The sequence below is a fragment of the Papio anubis genome, chromosome 17, assembly GCF_008728515.1.
Source record: "Papio anubis isolate 15944 chromosome 17, Panubis1.0, whole genome shotgun sequence".
Taxonomy (NCBI): domain Eukaryota; kingdom Metazoa; phylum Chordata; class Mammalia; order Primates; family Cercopithecidae; genus Papio; species Papio anubis.
Window position 1 is genome coordinate 56,758,044 of NC_044992.1, and position 20,151 is coordinate 56,778,194.

At 38.5% G+C, this 20,151-nt stretch overlaps 1 protein-coding gene across 5 annotated transcripts in view; it reads right to left on the bottom strand.

The window, feature by feature from the left end:
* SMURF2 (SMAD specific E3 ubiquitin protein ligase 2) overlaps nucleotides 1-20,151 on the bottom strand; it is a 117,765-nt gene that overhangs the window by 64,134 nt on the left and 33,480 nt on the right. For 4 of the 5 annotated variants that reach the window (XM_031657695.1, XM_031657697.1, XM_031657698.1 and 1 more), the window contains exon 2: nucleotides 322-360. The exons of the other annotated variant lie outside the window; for it this stretch is intronic. In XM_031657695.1, coding sequence (XP_031513555.1) covers nucleotides 322-360 — 39 coding nt within the window. The remainder of the gene's footprint in view (nucleotides 1-321; nucleotides 361-20,151) is intronic. 5 annotated transcript variants of the gene reach the window in all.

Here is a 20,151-nt window from a genome sequence, read left to right on the forward strand (position 1 = left end):
GTTCACAAAATAATCTCTTAAACCTTTCCTAGGATTCTAGTAGTATGCACACCTTCAATATACATTACACACATCTGCATCTACATACCTGCATATACACGCATTCTCATAAATACATGGGAGAGGTTAAAAGGCTAAGGCTAAAAAGCACAAAACCTTCTAAAAAAAAATATGATGCCAAATGTCTCTGAACCAAAGCATTCATAATAAAATAACACTGACGATATTTCTGAATAGAGAAACCCCTAACCAGAGAATTCTGAAAATCCTGTTCCCAAAGATCTACATACAATACACAAGATTTAAAGTTAATTTACTTACGGAAAAAATCCTTTTTCACCAGGTTTTTTGCACAGAGTACTGTAAAAAAAAAAAACAAAAAATACATGGGAAAAATTAAAATGTTAAGAGTTTACTGTTACATTTTAAAACACTGAAAACAGCAGTGAATAGTTAAACCCTAACTATAGCAAGGTATGAAACATGATCACAAACTTTCAAACTAGCAAACAAAGGACAGTTGAACCAGTGGTTGCAACTTTAGCAATGATCACCAGTAATAACTGAGAGCAAGAAAGTTTACAAATCTGATATTCTAATAATAAGACAGAAATTCAATTCCTATCTTCCATCAAGATCTATTCTCTGAGAAACTCAGTGGCAATGGGAAAAATAGTTCAAAGGAGATATGTAAAGTCAGGTTGTTATATCTATTTTAAGGATGAAATAATTGTATACTGAAGAGGAACATAAATAAAGATAAAGCTTTCCTGATATAGATGATTTTTTTTTAAAATAACATTCTGTTCTCCACCTAAATGCCACAGAAACTTCATAGGAGAAATCAAATTACCTTATCCTAAATAGTCAGTTAAATGACAAGATATGTCTACTATATCTTTGAAGAATTTAAAGTTAATATATTAAAACTAGATATCCCAAATCCACATTTTCCAAGTTACTATACATTAAATTACTTACATGGATGGATGCACAACCTTGTGAACATACTAAAAAATACTGAATTGCCCACTTTAAAAAGGATAAATTTTGGCCGGGCGCAGTGACTCACACCTGTAATCCCAGCACTTTGGGAGGCTGAGGTCAGCGGATCATGAGGTCAGGAGTTCAAGACTAGCCTAGCTAACATGGTGAAACTGTGTCTCTAGTAAAAATACAAAAATTAGCTGGGTGTGGTGGCGCACACTTGTAATCCCAGCTACTCAGGAGGCTGAGGTGCGAGAATCACTTGAACCTGGGAGGTGGAGGTTGCAGTGAGCCAAGATTGCACCACTGTACTCCAGCCTGGACGACAGAATAAGACTCTGTCTCAAATAAATAAATAAATAAATAAGCAAGCAAGCAAGCTTATAGAGTCATAAACTTAAAACTTCTTTAACTCAAACTTGATACAAGAGAAAGAAAAACACCAATTTTCATATATGTAAATTTTAGTTTATAAAATACCTATGAATGTAATGTTTGGTATTTCTATCCACTTCTACTAACAGTTTAAATGAATTACAGTTACTGGAAGTTTAGTGTATAAAAGCTCATTTGACATAAACTTGGGAATGAGTCTAAATAAATATAACTAATCACTGTAAGGGTTCACATAAAAAAACCTTTTGAAGACAGATGTCATCAGTAAATAAATAAAATTATTAAGTAAGCACAAGATACTGATATACTAGGCAGAGTCCCTTAGGCCTTGTCTTAGAGTTTTGTTTTTAAAAACATAAAAACTCAATTGATCATGAAAACTAGGGCCATAACTAAGAATAACAAATCACAAACTGGATTTAGAAGAACTCCTCCCAAACTTTTGTCATAATATAAATTGAATAGAATATTTAGGATCAATACACATGTAACACAAAAAAAATCTAAATTACAATCTTCCGTTTTAATGAGGTAATGATGATGTTTTTAAACAAACCACTATCCTATGATTCATGAAGTGAAATGATTTCACATCCGACTTCAGAGAAAGAGAAAACATGAGATCTCCTCCAACACACTGCCACCAAACCTACATTTTCATTCTTTTTTTCCTTCCTTCCACTGACAATGTCTACTCTCCTAAGACTATCCTCTATCTCATATCCAAAACACCATTTTCTTGGGGATCTTCAGAGCTGCTATACATATCCTCTATCTTGCCCCCTTTTCTAACTACTTTGTCAGCATTTAAACATACTCAAGTCTTACCCAAGCCTCCCTTCAGCCATCATCTACCTCTTCCCCCTCATAATGAAACTTCTTCAAAGAAAATAAATTTGCAAAAATCACAAGCTTTCCTATCCACCAATAACAGACAAACAGAGCCAATTGCTACAGAGACAATAAAATACCTAGGAATACAACTTACAAGAGATGTGAAGGACCTCTTCAAGGAGAACTACAAACCACTGCTCAAGGAAATAAAAGAGGACACAAATAAATGGAAAAACATTCCATGCTCATGGAGGCGAAGAATGAATATCGTGAAAATGGCCATATTGCCCAAAGTAATTTATAGATTCAGTGCCATCCCCATCAAGCTACCACTGACTCTCTTCACAGAATTGGGAAAAAACTACTTTAAATTTCATATGGAACCAAAAAAGAGCCCTCATAGCCAATACAATCCTAAGCAAAAAGAACAAAGCTGGAGGCATCACACCACCTGACTTCAAACTATACTACAAGGCTACAGTAACAAAAACACCATGGTACTGTATATATATATATATATAGACCAATGGAAAACAAATATATAGACCAATGGAACAGAACAGAGGCCTAAGAAATAACACCACACATCTACAACCATCTGATCTTTGACAAACCTGACAAAAACAAGCAATGGGGGAAAGATTCCCTATGTAATAAATGGTGTTGGTAAAACTGGCTAGCCATATGCAGAAAACTGAAACTGGACTCCTTCCTTACACCTTACACAAAAATTAACTCAAGATGGATTAAAGACTTAAATGTTAAGACCTAAAACCATAAAAACCCTAGAAGAAAACCTAGGCAATACCATTCAGGACATAGGCATGGGCAAAGACTTCATGACTAAAACAAAAGCAATGGCAACAAAAGCCAAAATAGACAAATGGGATCTAACTAAACTAAAGAGCTTCTGCACAGCAAAAGAAACTCATCAGAGTGAACAGGCAACCTACAGAATGGGAGAAAAAAAATTGCAATCTATCCATCTGACGAAGGGCTAATATCCAAAATCTACAAAGAACTTAAATTTACAAAAAAACAAACAAACAAAACAAACAAACAACCCCATCAAAAAGTGGGCAAAGGATATGAACAGACACATCTCAAAAGAAGACATTCATGCAGCCAACAAACATGAAAAAAAGCTCATCATCACTGGTCATTAGAGAAATGCAAATCAAAACCACAATGAGATACCATCTCACGCCAGTGAGAATGGCGATCATTAAAAAGTCAGGAAACAACAGATGCTGGAGAGGATGGGGAGAAACAGGAACACTTTTAGACTGTTGGTGAGAGTGTAAATTAGTTCAACCATTGTGGAAGACAGTGTGGTGATTCCTCAAGGATCTAGAACCAGAAATACCATTTGACCCAGTAATTCCATTACTGGGTATATACCCAAAGGATTATAAATCATTCTACTATAAAGACATACGCACACGTATGTTTACTATGGCACTATTCACAATAGCAAAGACTTGGAACCAACCCAAATGTCTATCAATGATAGACTGGATAAAGAAAATGTGGCACATATACACCATGGAATACTATGCAGCCATAAAAAAGGATGAGTTCATGTCCTTTGCAGGGACATGGATTAGGCTGGAAACCATCATTCTCAGCAAACTAACACAAGAACAGAAAACCAAACACTGCATGTTCTCACTCATAAGTGGGAGTTGAACAATGAGAACACATGGACACAGGGAGGGGAACATCACACACTGGGGCCTGTTGGCGGGTGGGGGGTTAGGGGAGGGATAGCATTAGGAGAAATACCTAATGTAGATGGCGGGTTGATGGGTGCAGCAAACCACCATGGTACGTGTATACCTATGTAACAAAACTGCACGTTCTGCACATGTACCCCAGAACTTAAAAGTATAATTTTAAAAAATTTTTAAAAAGAACTGCCTATACTTTTTGACTCTACTTCTTTACCTCCCACTAATGCCTTGATCCACTGCAATCTGGCTTCCTCCCTCACCACTGCCTCTGAATCGCTGCTATAAAGCCCTGGAGACCTAATTAACAAGTCCATACAATGGATATTTTTCCTTCTTTATGGCACTTGACCCCCTCATGGGCATTTGCCACTATTGATTATTCCCTCTTCCAGAATCTCTCTCTTCCAGTTCTGTTTAACACCACATTCACCAGGTTCTACATGGCATAAAACTCATTCTAAGTTCTCTTTGCCAGATCTTGCTATGCTAAAAACTTGAAGTTCTTCAGGGTTTTGCCCTAGGTTCTCTTATTTTACTCTGTAATCTGAGGATCATAGTGTCCATTTTTGTAAACCTTGCAATTATATGTAAACTATTACATATATGTTTATTTTCTGGGGAGAGAATCCACATTTTTCCTGGGAGAGAGTTCACAGCTTAACAGATTGACAGAACTCTTCCTCTCTCTCAAAAAATAAAATTCGAAGAGCCACTTTTCCATATATTCTCTCTGGTCTTTACCATTTACTCTATGGTTATCATGATACCTAAATTCATAAAACCTGATCCTTAGGTCTCTCCTAAACTCCAGGTCCACAAACCAAACAAGCGTTCCCCCCAAAAAATCATGTCTTCCCCGCAAATCTGCTCCTCCCTCCAGTTGACTTTCTTTCCAATAAATAGCCTTCCTTTCCACTCCACTACCCAAGTCAGAAATCTCCATAGCAACCTTCACTGTCTTCCCTCCCGAAAACCTGACAATTACAATTCTCGGCAATTCTACCCCGGAAATACCCTTCATCTGTCCACTTCTGTCTATTACCGATGCCAACACCTTAGTCCACCATCCACTATCTAGGTAATTACAACATTCCCCTGCCTCAAAACCTCACTTCCCTCCAGTTCTCCACGCTGGACCTGAAGTGATCTAAAAATCTAATTAAGTCTTTCCATCCACTTCCCCTTCTAAGATCCTTATAACATTTCAAAGGTCTTCTGGCCCAAACTTACATTGCCTTCAACGCCCTTCAAGCCCTGGCTCCTGCTCACCTCTCTGACCTCATTTTCATCACCACAGCTCCCTTCCAGGCCCTCAAGTCTAAGATCCGGCCATACTAACCTTTACTTTCTCAAATGTTTATCTCTCACCCACAGCCTTCATGTGCCATTCTCTCTGCCTGAAACATTCTTCCTAGGCTTCTTCACCTACTCATCTTCTGGTCTCAAAAGGGAAAGATGCCTTTTAGAACATGTTTCTCTCAAGTCTTCCCCACTTGTATTTTCACAGAAGCTCATACTTATCATAAACACTTATCACATTTTATTGTTCTCGTTTAAGTTTGGAATGTTGCCTATAATTGTGGAGGTGATAAACTCCATACAGCATGAATCATGCCTGCCTCATCTCTTCATATCCCCTGCACCAAACACATACTATGCCCGGCACTTGATAGGTACTCAATAAATATCTGTTGAATGAATGAAACAGACTCTAAAATAAATAACTTCATTGAAAAGAGGGCTTTTTACACTATGTAACAATGGCCAATCCTCACATAATCATAATTTTGATTTAAGAAATCTTATTTTAGGCCAGGTACTGCGGCTTATGCTGTAATTCCAGCACTTTGGGAGGCCAAGGTGGGCAGATCACTTGAGGCAGGAATTTGAGACTTGGGCAACATGGCAAAACCCCATCTCTACTAAAAATACAAAAAAAAAAAAAAAAAAAGCCAGGTGTGGTGGCACACACATGTAGTCTCAGCTACTCAGGAGGTTGAGGCATGAGAATCACTTGAGCCTGGGAGGCAGAGGTTGCAGTGAGCTGAGATCACGCCACTGCACTCCAGCCTGGGCAACAGAGTGAGACATTGGACCCCTCCACCCCTCAAAAAAATCTTATTTTTATCATTTCTCTTTACTTAAAACATACTTATCCGGTTGTGTTTAACCAATTCTTTAAAAAAATCACAAAATGTGTAACATTCAGTTTCAAAGAACAATTGAAAAATCAAAAGAACAAAGAACTTTAAAATCAGGTCCAAAGTTTATGAAGAGAAATTGCATTTTAGTAATCAAGAGATTAAGGAAAATAATATTAGCATTCTAGAAGAAACAAGATTAACTTAAAACAAAGAAATAATATCAGGATTAGTCAGACCGCTATGCTTCATGCTGGATCTAAGCAGTTTCAGCAAGTTCTTGTCTAAATGACTTTCTGCCCTGGAAGCAAAAACTCTCATCTGTAACTTTTAAAAGGAAGATTGTCAAAACACGACCTAAGAACTGGTAATGTTATTTATCTGTAAAAATAAATTATTTTCACATCCTGGAGCCTTTACTGCACTGTTCTTGTTTCTTAGGAATGTACCTTGGGGACTAGAACCACAGCCCATTGCTCTTTTCATTCTCTGTTCTAATCACAGAAGATTGGTAAATGCTCAAAGAATCCATGAATTTCAGTATGACAAACCCCTGATTTTGTCACCACAGCAAATTCTCAACTAAGGAGGTATCAGAATCTCCTGGAAAATGTATATACAATATTATAATTTTATGTTAGAAGAAAATCTCTCATCTTTTGTAATAGAAACTATGGAAAGTAGAGCTAAGATTAGGACTCATGGGACTAGGGAAGGGTGGCAATGTGGGAGAAGTTTCATTTTTGTTTTCTAAATGTTTCTTAAAGAAAATAGGTAAAAATAATGTTGAGAAATGCTGGGCAGGAAGGGAATAACAGGAGAGAAATCTTATTAGGTGGGTGAGGACAAAACAAAGGCTATGGGGTACAGACTTTCTCCTAGACCAGCAGTCCCCAACCTTTTTGGTACCAGGGACTGGTTTCATGGAAGACAAGTTTTCCATGAACCAGTGTGGGGGTTGGGGGGGTGGCAAAGGAGTTTTGGGAATGATTCAATCTCATTACATTTATTGTGCACTTATTTCTATTATTATTACATCGTAATATATATAGAATAATTATACAACTCATCATAATGTAACATGAGTGGGAGCCCTGAGTTTGTTTTCCTGCAACTAGACAGTCCCATCTGGGAGTGAAGAAAGACAGTGACAGATCATCAGGCATTAGATTCTCATAAGGAGGAGCAACCTAGATCCCTCGCATGCGCAGTTCACAGCAGGGTTAACACTCCTATGAGAATCTATTGCCACTGCTGATCTGAGAGGAGGCAGAGCTCAGGTGGTAATACACAATGGGAAGTGGTTGTAAATACAGATGATGCTTCATTGGCTCATCTCCTGCCGTGTGGGCCATGGCCCAGGGTTGAGGGCCCCTGTCCTAGACAGCTATCAATATTTCAATATCTTTAATGTTTACTAACCTTATATATATGGAATTGAAATTATATAGAGAAAGGCACAAAAATCTGAAGTATTTGAATTAATTCAATTACTTTTCACTAATTTTTGTGTTAAAACAAAACATTATACTAGACTACAGATATTTAGCAGGCAGAAGTCAATTTTTATTAATGCTAACTACAAATGTAGCATTATACCACCACAGTACCATGCTACAGAATCCACTAGGGACAATGTCTCAAACAGCCCATATATTTGTACTAGATTAAGTCTGCTTATAAAACTTTATCATGTTACTACCCTTCTCAAATTCCTTCAAAGCATTTCTCATTCTTAAGTCTATACTCCCAGAACCTAGCTTGTTCTAGCTATTGTATTCACTCCTTTTTCAGACAGATGGTTTGAAATGATTAGCAAAGATGATCAAAACAAGCTGACGTCAGTCATACTGGATAAAGCTTCTGTATTTCACATGGATGCAGGTGTGATCATCTTGAGATACTTATGGAGAAGGGAATACTTCTACATCATTCATTCTCTCATTCAACATTTCCTGAACACTCACTTTGTGCCAAGTGCTATGACAGTTTCTGCAGATACAAAGATAAACAAGACATGATCCTTTGCTCTCAGAGCTCACAGGTCAGGTAAAATTCAAATACCATGTCATAAATGCCTTTCATTGTTGTTTTCTCAAGATATGGTTTAAGCTTCATGGAAATCTTGTATTTCATTTGAGGCAGCGATTAGAGAAAACCATTTGCAGAAGTACAGATGGCAATAAATACTACCATTTTCATTTAGGTCAATAATTTATTTTTCTGATAGGAGAGGAGTTATCTATATGCAACAAACCAGGTAATAGTATCAGAGTAAATCTCAGTTGTAGAAAGAGAATGCTATGCTTGTTCTTACTAAGTTGTATTCATAATGAATGGCTATCTATGCTTAATGTGAATAAAGCTCCCAACTACTTAGTATATCCTTGCCAAAAATTCCCCTTCCTCCTCCAGATTAGAGTTGCATTCCAATTACACTGCTGATTGGAATGAGACTGCTTGAAAGAAAGAAAAAAAAAAATACTCAGACATCCCATCTTCCTTCACCCCACAAAAAGATTTTGTAATACTGTTTCTGCAACTCAAAAGTAGTGTAAATGCTTTTGAACACAGATTTCTCTGCATGTTCTTTAAACTTATGTTATCATTGTAAAATAAAACTGAAGTTCAGAATAACATTCCTATACAAATCCCAGCAGATGGCCCAGTGCTTCAGAAGTATCAACTGATGGACACCATTCCTGACCAGTGGCACATGACATCTTTCTGCTCCGAGAAACAGCCTCCATCTCAACCCCTAAACATGAGATGAAAATGAAATTTAAGTTCTACAGAAAACTTCTACACAATTTTTGTATGTGTTTTAGTTATTGTTGCTTGAAACAAGAGTATCACACAAAGATTCACATTCTAGGTGTTATTACAAAATGTTAAAATGAGCCAATATATCACATATAATTCTATATGCATAAAAAGGATCAGTTAAGCAAATGATACCAAACAGCATGTTGAAACATTACGCAGTCATTAAAGATCATGTAAATGTATTTATTGATGGATAAGAAAATATTTTCTTTTTCTTTTGAAAGTCTCGCTCTGTTGCCCAGGCTGGAGTGCAATGGCACGATCTCAGCTCACTGCAATCTCCGCCTTCCAGGTTCAAGCGATTCTCGTGCCTCAGCCTCTCAAGTAGCTGGGATTACAGGCATGCGCCACCACACCCAGCTAATTGTTGTATTTTTAGTATAGACAGGGTTTCATCATGTTGGCCAGGCTGGTCTCAAATTCCTGACCTCAAGTGATCCACCTGCCTCGGCCTCCCAAAGTGCTGGGATTACAGGCATCAGCCACCACATCCAGCTTAGAAAATATTTTCTTAATATACTTTTAAGAGTAAAAGTCCTTTTACATGTAGTACATTTAATAAAATATGTTTTTAGTAAAGAATATAAACATATTGGATAACATTTATCAAATATTTACTATGTGCAAGTATACACCAACCACCCTGTGAAATAAGTAGTAGTACTACCGTCATTTTAGAGATGAGGAAACTAAGATTCAGGCATAGAGACTTATCAATGATTATGCTTTTAAGAACTAGAGTTGGTTAGGCACGGTGGCTCACGCCTGTAATCCCAGCACTTTGGGAGGCTGAGGTGGGCTCATCATGAGGTCAGGAGTTTGAGACCTGCCTGGCCAACATAGTGAAACTCTGTCTCTTCTAAAAATACAAAAAATCAGCTGCATATGGTGGCAGGTGCCTGTAGTCCCAGCTACTCAGGAGGCTGAGACAGAAAAATCACTTGAACCCGGGAGGTGGAAGTTGCAGTGAGCTGAGATTGTGCCACTGTACTCCAGCCCAGACAACAGTGCGAGACTCTGTCTCAAAAAAAAAAAAAAAAGAACTAGGGCTGAGATTCCAACTCAAGTAGATTAATTCTAGAACCCAAACTCAACTACCACATAGAGTGAAACATACTCTCTCAGGCTAGTACTTCTTTTCAAAGAATCTTACTCTAGGCTGGCACAGTGGCTCATGCCTATAATCCCAACAGTTTGGGAGGTCTAGGTGGGCTGACGGTTTGAGCCTAGGAGTTCAAGACCAGTCTCAGCAACATGGCAAAACCCCATCTCTACAAAAAAAGAAAAAAAAAAATAGCCGGGCATGGTGGTATGTGCCTGTAGTCCCAGCTACCCAGTAGGCTAAGGTGGGAGAATCACCTGAGCCTGTGAGGCTGCAGTGAGCCATGTTCACACTACTGCACTCCAGCCTGGGAAACAGCGTGAGAGCTTATCTAAAAAAAATAAAATAAAAATAAAATCTTAGTCCAGTTAAAGCAGTTATTGGTGACACAGGTTCACAGAACGGTTAACTGAAAACTAGGTTACAGAAGGGTGTTCTACAAAAGATTAAGAATTCTCCTCTTTCAATAGATATAGTAATTTACCTCAACAATCATATTAGCCCTGCTTTTAACTAAATATCTTGTCTTTTAATCAAGGAATTTTAGGTAATTCATTTCATTCATGCTGCAAAACAAACTAGGCCCTTAAGTTTAACTTAATATATTCAGTATCTGGCAAGTAGTTAATCTAATTAGTATGTTTGATGATGTATTAAAAGATACAGGTTCTGAGGTAATTATCCTTACTAAGCACAGTATCAGCATTTAAACATTTCAACAAGGCAAAATTGGTTCTCAGTTAGAAAATTTATTATATTTTATTTTTTTGAGATGATCTCACTCTGTCACTTAGGCTGGAATAGAGTGAAGCAAACATGGCTCACTGCAGACTCTAGTTAAATTTTCTGGGCTCAAGTGATCCTCCCACCTCAACCTCTGAGTAGCTGGGACTACAGACGCACACCACCATGCTTGCTAATGTCTAAAATTTTTTTGCAGAGATGGCGTCTTGCCATGGTGCCCAGGCTCAAGCAATCCTCCTGCCTCAGTCTCCCAGACTGTTAGAATTACAGGCATGAGCCACCACGCCCAGCTTCAGTTAACAAATTTAAAATGATCTTTCTAGTCCACTCATATCAAACAACTTTTAAGTAACTACTTAAAAATTTTTTTCAACAAAGATGAAGATTTTGGTAAAAAAGTTCTCACAAACATGCGTGCTTTTTAAATTACTAAAACAAGATGAGCGTATACAAATAAGCTTTTTAGACACTGAGTGCAAGTTTATCAATAACAGATCTACTTTGATATAATAAATGCAGATTTTAAAGAAATCTAGTCAGAATTATAAATTTTATTCTAGTCACAATTATAATTTTTTTACTTATAGTGATCAGAGGTAATTTTAAAGTAAAGTTTATCTTAACAAGCATAATAATCAAGTTCTGGTGTAAGTTCACATGTTAAAAATAAAAAAGGGCTGGGTGCGGTGGCGTACGCCAATAATCCTAGCACTTTGGGAGGCTGAGGTGAGAGAATCACTTGAGCCCAAGAGTTAGAGACCAGTCTGGGCAATATAGTGAGACCACGCCTCTAAAATAAATAAATAAATAAATAATTTAAAAGCTCAGCTAAAGCCAAGCAGCACATTCAGTACGAGATAAAAGAAAAGCACTTGGTCTCGGTATCTGGTACACGGCAGGCACTCTGTGAAGGCTATTATTTTGAGAAACTATCTGAAAGGATTTCAGCTATATATCTTAAACCAGTATTTCTCTGAATTCTTTACTCCTATTTAAGGATGAAAATACATAAAAGTACCATTCTCCATTCAAAAATTCACCATGACTTAAAGACCTATGCTGTGTGCAGACCAAACATTATCCTGTCTGTTGCTGCTGGAGACTCAGTCTCCACCTTCTCTACTGGACTCCTTCATTCAAACAGACCCACTCACAACTGATGGCTGATCAAGAGATGAATATTGTATATTTAAATTAAACCACACATTTACTTTCTTCATAAGGATGCCGAGAGAAGGAGACCTTATTGTAAAGTTCAAGTACATACTTGCAATGAAGCCTGAACATTATTTTATATGTAGAAAAAGATTTGTATCACTTTTTGGCCACTCCCAAGTTTCCCTCCTTTACCTTCTTTTTCTAGAGACACTCATAGAGGCAGTGTAATACAGTGTGTTAAGCTATAAGCACTATAAAAGAGCTAAATAATTAGGGTCAGAATGCATGCGTGTGAACCTGGTGCTATCCCTTACGAACTTGTGACCCTAAAAACTACTTAACTTCTCTTTGCTTCAGATACCTCATCTGTAAAAATGAGGACAGGAGGATACTAAGAGCCACCTCATAGTGTTGTTTTAAAGATTAAACAAATTGAAACACAGAGAACACAAGAATAGTACCTGGTATACAGCAAGTGCTCAATAAACAATTGGCTATTATTACTCAATTCTAAAAACTCTAATAAAATTAACCAACCGGTTGCAAACACATTAAAAAAGAATACGGCTGGGCATGGTGGCTCACGCCTGTAATACTAGCACTTTGGGAGGCCGAGGCGGGTGGATCATGAGGTCAGCAGACTGAGACCATCCTGACTAACATGGTGAAACCCCATCTCTACTAAAAACACAAAAAATTAGCCGGGCGTCATGGTGGGCACCTGTAGTCCCAGCTAGTCGGAAGGCTGAGGCAGGAGAATTGCCTGAACCCAGCAGGCAGAGGTTGCAGTGAGCCGAGATCATGCCACTGCACTCCAGCCTGGGCAACACAGTGAGACTCTGTCTCAAAAAAAAAAAAGAGGAAGAATATAATTTGGCAAGACGTTTGCCTTAACCAAAACCAATACCATAGATTAGGTGGTTGAAATAGCAAACATTTGTTTCTCACAAATCAATGGAGGCTAAGTCCAAGATCAAGTTGCCAGCAGAGTCAATGTCTGGTGAGGGCCCTCTTCCTGGTTTGCATACTCCCACCTTCTCCCTGTATGCTTGCATGACCCCCATCATCTCTCCCATGTCTCTTGTTATAGGGGCACTAATCCTATTCATGAAGGCTCCACCCTCATGACCTCATTACCTCCCGAATGCCTCACCTTCAAATACCATCACATTGCGGGTTAGGCTTCAACATATGAATATTGGGGGGCACATTCCACTCATAGCAAACCTTATGTAACTAGCAAGCTTTCAGTAAATGCTGTTAAATGAGTCCCAATCTGTTTCTCTAGCCTCATTCCTTTCCCAAGCTCCAAACCCACATACCCGTTTAGATTCCTCACCAGCACTTCAAATTATATTTATTCAAAATGGAATTCATCATATTCCCTAGTGAACCTGCTCTTCTTCCTTTTGACCTCCCTAGTGCTGTGAACTGCACTCCAACCATTCAGAAAGCAAAGTCTTTATCTCTCTTCCTCTCTCTGACCACCTCACATATCTAAAGCAGTTGCCAGATTATATCAGGTTGTCACATACCTCTGCTTATCTCCATTTCCAGTGTTCACACTTAAATAATACATCTAGAGTACTTTACAATGTGCCAAAAACTTCTACACAGATTATTTTCTTTAATCCCTAAAGCTTGTGAGTTATCTAACATCCACAGAAAAACTGTAAGTGAATGTTGTGGCTCACCCCTAAGCACCACCTAGGAAGTGAGTTTAGGCATTGTGAATTCAGGCTCCATCCTATTTTTCTATAAATCCTTCACTCAGACAGTGCCAATGATTCCTGTTTTCTCACTCATTAACCCCTGGACTGACAAGCTCATCCTCTTCCCTCAAATAAGTCCAGGACTTTTCTGCCTTTGCCTTTATTCATAATGTTCTTCCCACCTTAAATGCTGTTATCCCAATCACTGGCCCTTAAAATCTTATCCATTCATCAAATGTCTGTGAAGCCTTTTCTGACTCTCTTTTTGAGTCTGATTTTGATCTCTTCCTTCCCGTGAACCTCCAACAACACTTGGATTCTGCTTGTTTTATTATAGTGCTTTCTCATTTTGCTTGTTATTCATGTGATGTCTTACCTCTGTCCCATTAAGCTATAAAGCTCTCCTACAGTTTATTATATAATATCTTAAACATAATATGCAAATACTTGTTGAATCAAAGAAAATTCTCAGAAAACCACTGATGAGTTATAAGGATAAGCAAACTAAAAGGTAAAGGATACATGCAGCTCACTCCTTGCTTCCCCTCACCTAGTAAGTCTTTATGTTCAAATCAGGATGGCTTCCTTCACTATTCATAAGTACTCTGCTTATCCATTCCTTAGTGCCCAACTACTCACCTAATAACAGATCTCACTGAGCCTTCTCTCTCATTCACAATAGAAAAGTACATTGTCCCACAATGTTCTAAAATTATATTTGCTTTGTTTCTGCAACAGTGTAAACAAAGATAAGTTTCCATATCTTCTGCATTCTTCCAGACTCTAAAACTGTAGTCAAATACCTGACGGTCTACTAAGAGAACAAAGTGCAAAGGTATTTAGCTTTCCAAATAGGCTCAATTTGAAAACACAGGCCACAAACACAAATAGGAAAGAAAACTGCAACTATAAAAAAGCACTGTAGGCTGGGAGCGGTGGCTCACGCCTGTAATTCCAGCACTTTCGGAGGCTGAGGTGGGTGGATCACCTGAGGTTAGGAGTTCGAGACCAGTCTGGCCAACACGGCAAAACCCTATCTCTACTAAAAATACAAAAATTAGCCAGGTGTGGTGGCATGCACCTGTAGTCCCAGCTACTTGAGAGGTTGAGGCAGGAGAATCGCTTGAATCTGGGAGTCAGAGGTTACAGTGAGCCGAGATCACACCACTGCACTCCAGCCTGGGTGAGAGAGCGAGACTCCATCTCAAAAAATAATAATAGGCTAGGCGTGGTGGCTCATGCCTGTAATCCCAGCACTTTGGGAGGCCGAGGTGGGTGGATCACAAGGTCAGGAGTTCAAGACCAGTCTGGCCAATATGGTGAAACCCCGTCTCTACTAAAAATACAAAAATTAGCTGGGCATAGTGGCGCATGCCTATAATCCCAGCTACTCGGTAGGCTGAGGCAGGAGAATTGCTTGAACCGGGACCTAGGAGGCAGAGGTAGCAGTGAGCGAGATCGCGCCACTACATTCCAGCCTGGGCTATAGAGTAAGACTCTCTCTCAAAAAATAAAAATAAATAATAATAATAATAATAAAAGGCACTGTAGTGAGCCATCATCACATCACTGCACTCCAGCCTGGGTGGCAGAGTGAGACCTTGTCCCCAAAATAAGTGATAAATAAAATATTATAATAATAAATTTTAAAAAATAAAAAGCACTGTAATGTATAAGAAAATACTTCTATATAACTACATATTTTTGAAATAATTCCTGGGTTAATATGGAATTCATAAATGTAATAAACTTTTTATTTTAGAATAGTTTCAGATTTACAGAAAAGTTACAAAGTAAGTACAGTGTTCCCATATATCCAAACTCATTTATTCTATTATGAACATCTAACATTAATATGGGACATTTGTCACAATTAAAGAACGAATACATTATTATACATTAATATTATACATTATTAAACAAAATTGATGTTTTATTCAGATTTCCTTACTTTTTACATACTGTAGAACACTGTAATACATTTAGTCACATCTCCTAAGGCTCCCTGTGGCTGTAACAGTTTCTCTGGCTTTCTTATTGTTTCTCAGACTTGTTATTTATGGCCTTGACGGTTTTGAGGAATAACATTGGTAAGGTATTTTGTGGAATGCTCCTCAACTGGGATTTGTCTAACTTCTTATGATTAGACGGGGTTTAGGAGTTGTTGGGAGGAAGACTACAAAGGTAAAGGTATCATTCTCATAACATCATATCAAGGGTACATACTATCAACATGATTTATCGCTGTTGATATTAACCTTGACCTAGCTAAAGTAGTGTTTGTCAAGTTTTTCCACTGTAAAATTCCTCTTTTTTCCCCCTTTCTATACTGTACTCTTTGGAAGGAAGTCACTATGCAAAACCCACACGTAAGGACTAGAGAGTTATACTATACCTCCTTAAGAGTGGGATAACTACATAAATTGTTTGGACTTATTCTGCATGGGAGATTTGTCTATTCTCTATCTAATAATTTATATCAGTATGGACTCATAAATATTTGTTTTGTACTTTGGGTTAAAATCCAATACTACTTTATTTTATTGCTCACATTTTTCCGGTTTTGGCCACTGGGAGCTCTTTCAATTGGTTCGTGTGCTCCTTTGACATACTTCCATCACTTAGGGGAAAGGGAGAGCTCTTTCTAACTTTCTAATATTGGAAAATGCTCTAGGATCATTTAAGTTCCCTACCCTGACCTCAGAATTAGTCATTTCTCCAAGCAACCCTAGGAATTATCAAATTTAAACATCCATAAAGACCCAAAATTTTCAAATATAAACAGTTAAGCCAGTGAACCCTTCAGTTCCTAAGGTCTTCCTTCACTAGATCATTATGTTCCATGACATCAAGAATATAACTTTGATCTCCACTGTATCCCCAGAGTCTAGAAAAAAATGCACAGTAGGTATTCAATAACTACTACAAACACTGAAACTATAAGACTCCAGAAGGTGGCTCCAGATTGAGTCATAACATAACTCACCATTCCAATGGAATCTGCCTAGATTTCTCATGTTTAGACTCCTGTTCTAACACCACTGTGTCTAATTCACTGCATTGTTTTACAGTAAACAAAAAGCTTCCTTTTTCCACTGCTCCTCCCTTTTACTCTATTGCAAGCCAGAAATTTTGTTAAGTATTCCCCGGTAAAATTTCCAGTGCAAAGGAATATACATCACATTTCCTAGGTTCTTTCTATAATGGCATATTGCCATTTACATCATCCTTTTCCGAGTTCTATTGAAATTACCATTTTTAACTTGCTATGAAGAGTTTAAATGAAAGGCATAATGCCAAATCCTTATCAACATTAGCAGCAGAAGAAAAATTATACTGACAAAAATCTACTGATACCAAATTGGACATAATGCCCTCAAAACACCTAGTTAGTATGTATGTAAAACAAAGCATCTAAAACCTACCAAAATCCTTGACAAATCTATATGTAGATAAGAAAAAGCTTAAGTTAAACATAAATTGTCTTGTCTCTATATATTTGATAATGTGAAGACATGGTTCCCTCCATAGTTTATCCATATATATGCAAAATAAACTAAAATTATAATGGGGTGGTTCTACTAAACAACTTTATGATACAATATTCACTAATTTGTGAAGGCTTGCTTTTCAGAGAAAGTTACCACATGCAAAAAGAAAGCTACAACAAATGACTCACTACTGACTAAAAAGCAAGTCTGATAATCCTACAATAGAGTTCTACTTCAATCTTAATAGGATATCAAAGTGCTATAAATTATACTGCCTTAGGTGAGGCGCAGAGGCCAATGCCTGTAATCCCAGCACTTTGGGAAGCTGAGGCGGGAGGACTGCTTGAGCCCAGGAGTTCAAGACCAGCCTGGGCAACATGGTGAGATCTCATCTGTACAAAAAAAAAATTTTTTTTTTTTGAGATGGAGTCTTGCTCTGTCATCCAAACTGGAGTGGAGTAGCGCAATCTCAGGTCACTGCAGCCTCCAGCCCCCAGGTCCCAGTCATTCTCCTGCCTCAGCCTCCCAAGTAGCTGGGATTACAGGCGCATGCCACCACACCAGGCCTCTACAAAAAAAAAAAAAAATTAAAAACTAGCAAAGTTTGGTGGCAAATGTCTGTAGTCCCAGCTACTCAAGAGGCTGAGGCTGGAGGACTGCTTGAGCCCAGGAGTTCAAGACCAGCCTGGGCAACATAGTGAGACCTCATCTCTACAAAAAACTTTCTAAAATTAGCAAGGTATGGTGGCAAATGCCTGTAGTCCCAGGCACTCAGGAGGCTGAGGTGGGAGGATCGTTTGAACACAGGCGGTTAAGGCTGCAGTGAGCTGTGTGTTCGTGCCACTGCACTCCAGCCAGGGCAAGGCAAGAAAGAAAGAAAAGGAAAGGAAACGAAGAAAGAAAATAATAATTGCCTCAATAAAATAGCATTTATAGAGAGTATGAGCCATAGAGGATAAGTGATCTGTGGCCACATGTGTAGTATGTGATCCTGACCCACTGGCCACTGCTAATTGGATAATAATAATATAAGCAGCTGCCACATCCAGTATGAGCCAGTCAGATCTTCTCTCTTGGCTAGCATTGACAGCCAGTGCCTCCACACAGAAGGAAGCATAAGCATTTAGAAAGAGGATGGTTCTCCTGACTCTAGGGGGCCACTGGAAATAATCTCAGTTCCTGAGGCTTTCCAGTTTCTGGATCCTGTCTCTCCAAAGCCAGGCCACACACCTTCCCCTTTGGGTACCAAAACTATATCCTCCCAATAATTTCTCTTTTTGCTTAAGTTAGTCTGAATGGGTCACTTTCCTGTTACTCGCAACCAAAAATGTCTGAAGATAAAGGGAATCCGCAGTGCTTACCAAAGCACTGTCATACGCCAAAAAGCACACTTAAGCAAAAATGCAAATGTGTTAAATCCCCAAATCATTAACATTTTACAAGTTAAAATGTTTTCAAATGTTAGTCCTAATCTTAAATATTAACAAAAATGACATGTGTTCAAAAAATTGCTATGCAGAGAAGAACACATGAACATGCTTCTAATATACAATTTTGTATTCAACAGAGATCTCTGTTTTATGACACCAGCAAATTACCACAGTGTAAATTATGGGCCCACATATGTAGAACTGGTATTCGTTGGTGTATATCTACTGTAGCACCTTAAAGTCATGTTTCTCAGGGTTCTCAAATTTTAGCATGTATCCTATCTCTTCCTAGAGGGCCTGTTAAAACACACTGCTGAGTCCTAACTCAAGTTCCTAATTCAGTAGGTCTAGAGGGGGGCCCCATGACTAAATTCCCAGTGATGCCAATGCTGCTGGTCTCAGCACCAGACTTTGAAAACCACAGCCTTAAATAATGGCTGTTTACTTTTAGGGGGATGAGTTTTTACTCAAAGGAGTGCTTTACCATCACCGTGATGGTAAAGCGCTCCTTTGAAAATCTAAGAAAAACTATGTACTTATACAATACACATACTTTAAAGGGTTTACAGAAACTCAAAAGCTCATCGACATACGCTTCCAAATTCATACATATGTTTAATAAATACTATGGCAAAATTATACCAAGGATAGTTTGTAAATTATGTAAATTAGTGGCCACCTTGGGGAACTTGCAATTTCAACGAGGGCTTACACCCCCACAATGCCTTAGAACCAAAGGAGGTAAAACCCCCAAAGCAATAGTCTACATTCTTGAACTCTCACACTAAGACAACTAATGGCTCAATAACTCTTAACTTCCTTGAAGAATTCCCTAGCAAGAGGTAAAGAAAGGGTAGCTCTTTCTCTGTGACTTCCTGCCTTGAAAGCTCAGCCTTTATCTTATCTGCTAGAATCCCAGTGTACTGACTCTTCAGATGAAGACCTCACACTACTCTCACAATTGATCATCACAAGGCTCCCTCACATCTTCCTGCCTTAGATATCATGGTCCTATCTCCTCCCCTGTTACTGAGCACCCATGCAGTATGGGACAGATAATCCCACAATTTCCATTAAGGACTTACCCCACCCTTCAAAAGAAAGCCAGGCTGCTGTTTTTAAACTCTAGCCTCAGGCAAAATCCCTACGCCCACTAAAAAGTTTTCTGAGGAGTTTAGAAAACTTTTACATATCTAATACTCCCATGCCCACCAGAACCTCACAAACTTACAGACTACTAGTTTCCCTAAGAAGGTCAAAGATGGTTCCAAAAAACAGGTTGGAACCCTAATGCAGATCAGGTATCACTAATCAGAGGGAAGTTTAAGAAAAGTGTCTGTACACCTATAATCCCAGCACTTTGGGAGGTCAGGGTGGGAGGATCCCTTGAACCCAGGAGTTTGAGACCAGCTTGAACAACATAGTGAGACCCTGTCTCTATAAAAACATTTTTTTTAATTAGCCAGGCGTGGTGGTGTGTGTCTGTAGTCCGAGCTACTGGAAGGCTAAGGCAAAAGGATAGCTTGAGCCCAGAAGTTTGAGGCTGCAGGGAGCTGCGATCACACCACTGCACTCCACCCTGGCAACAGACAGACCC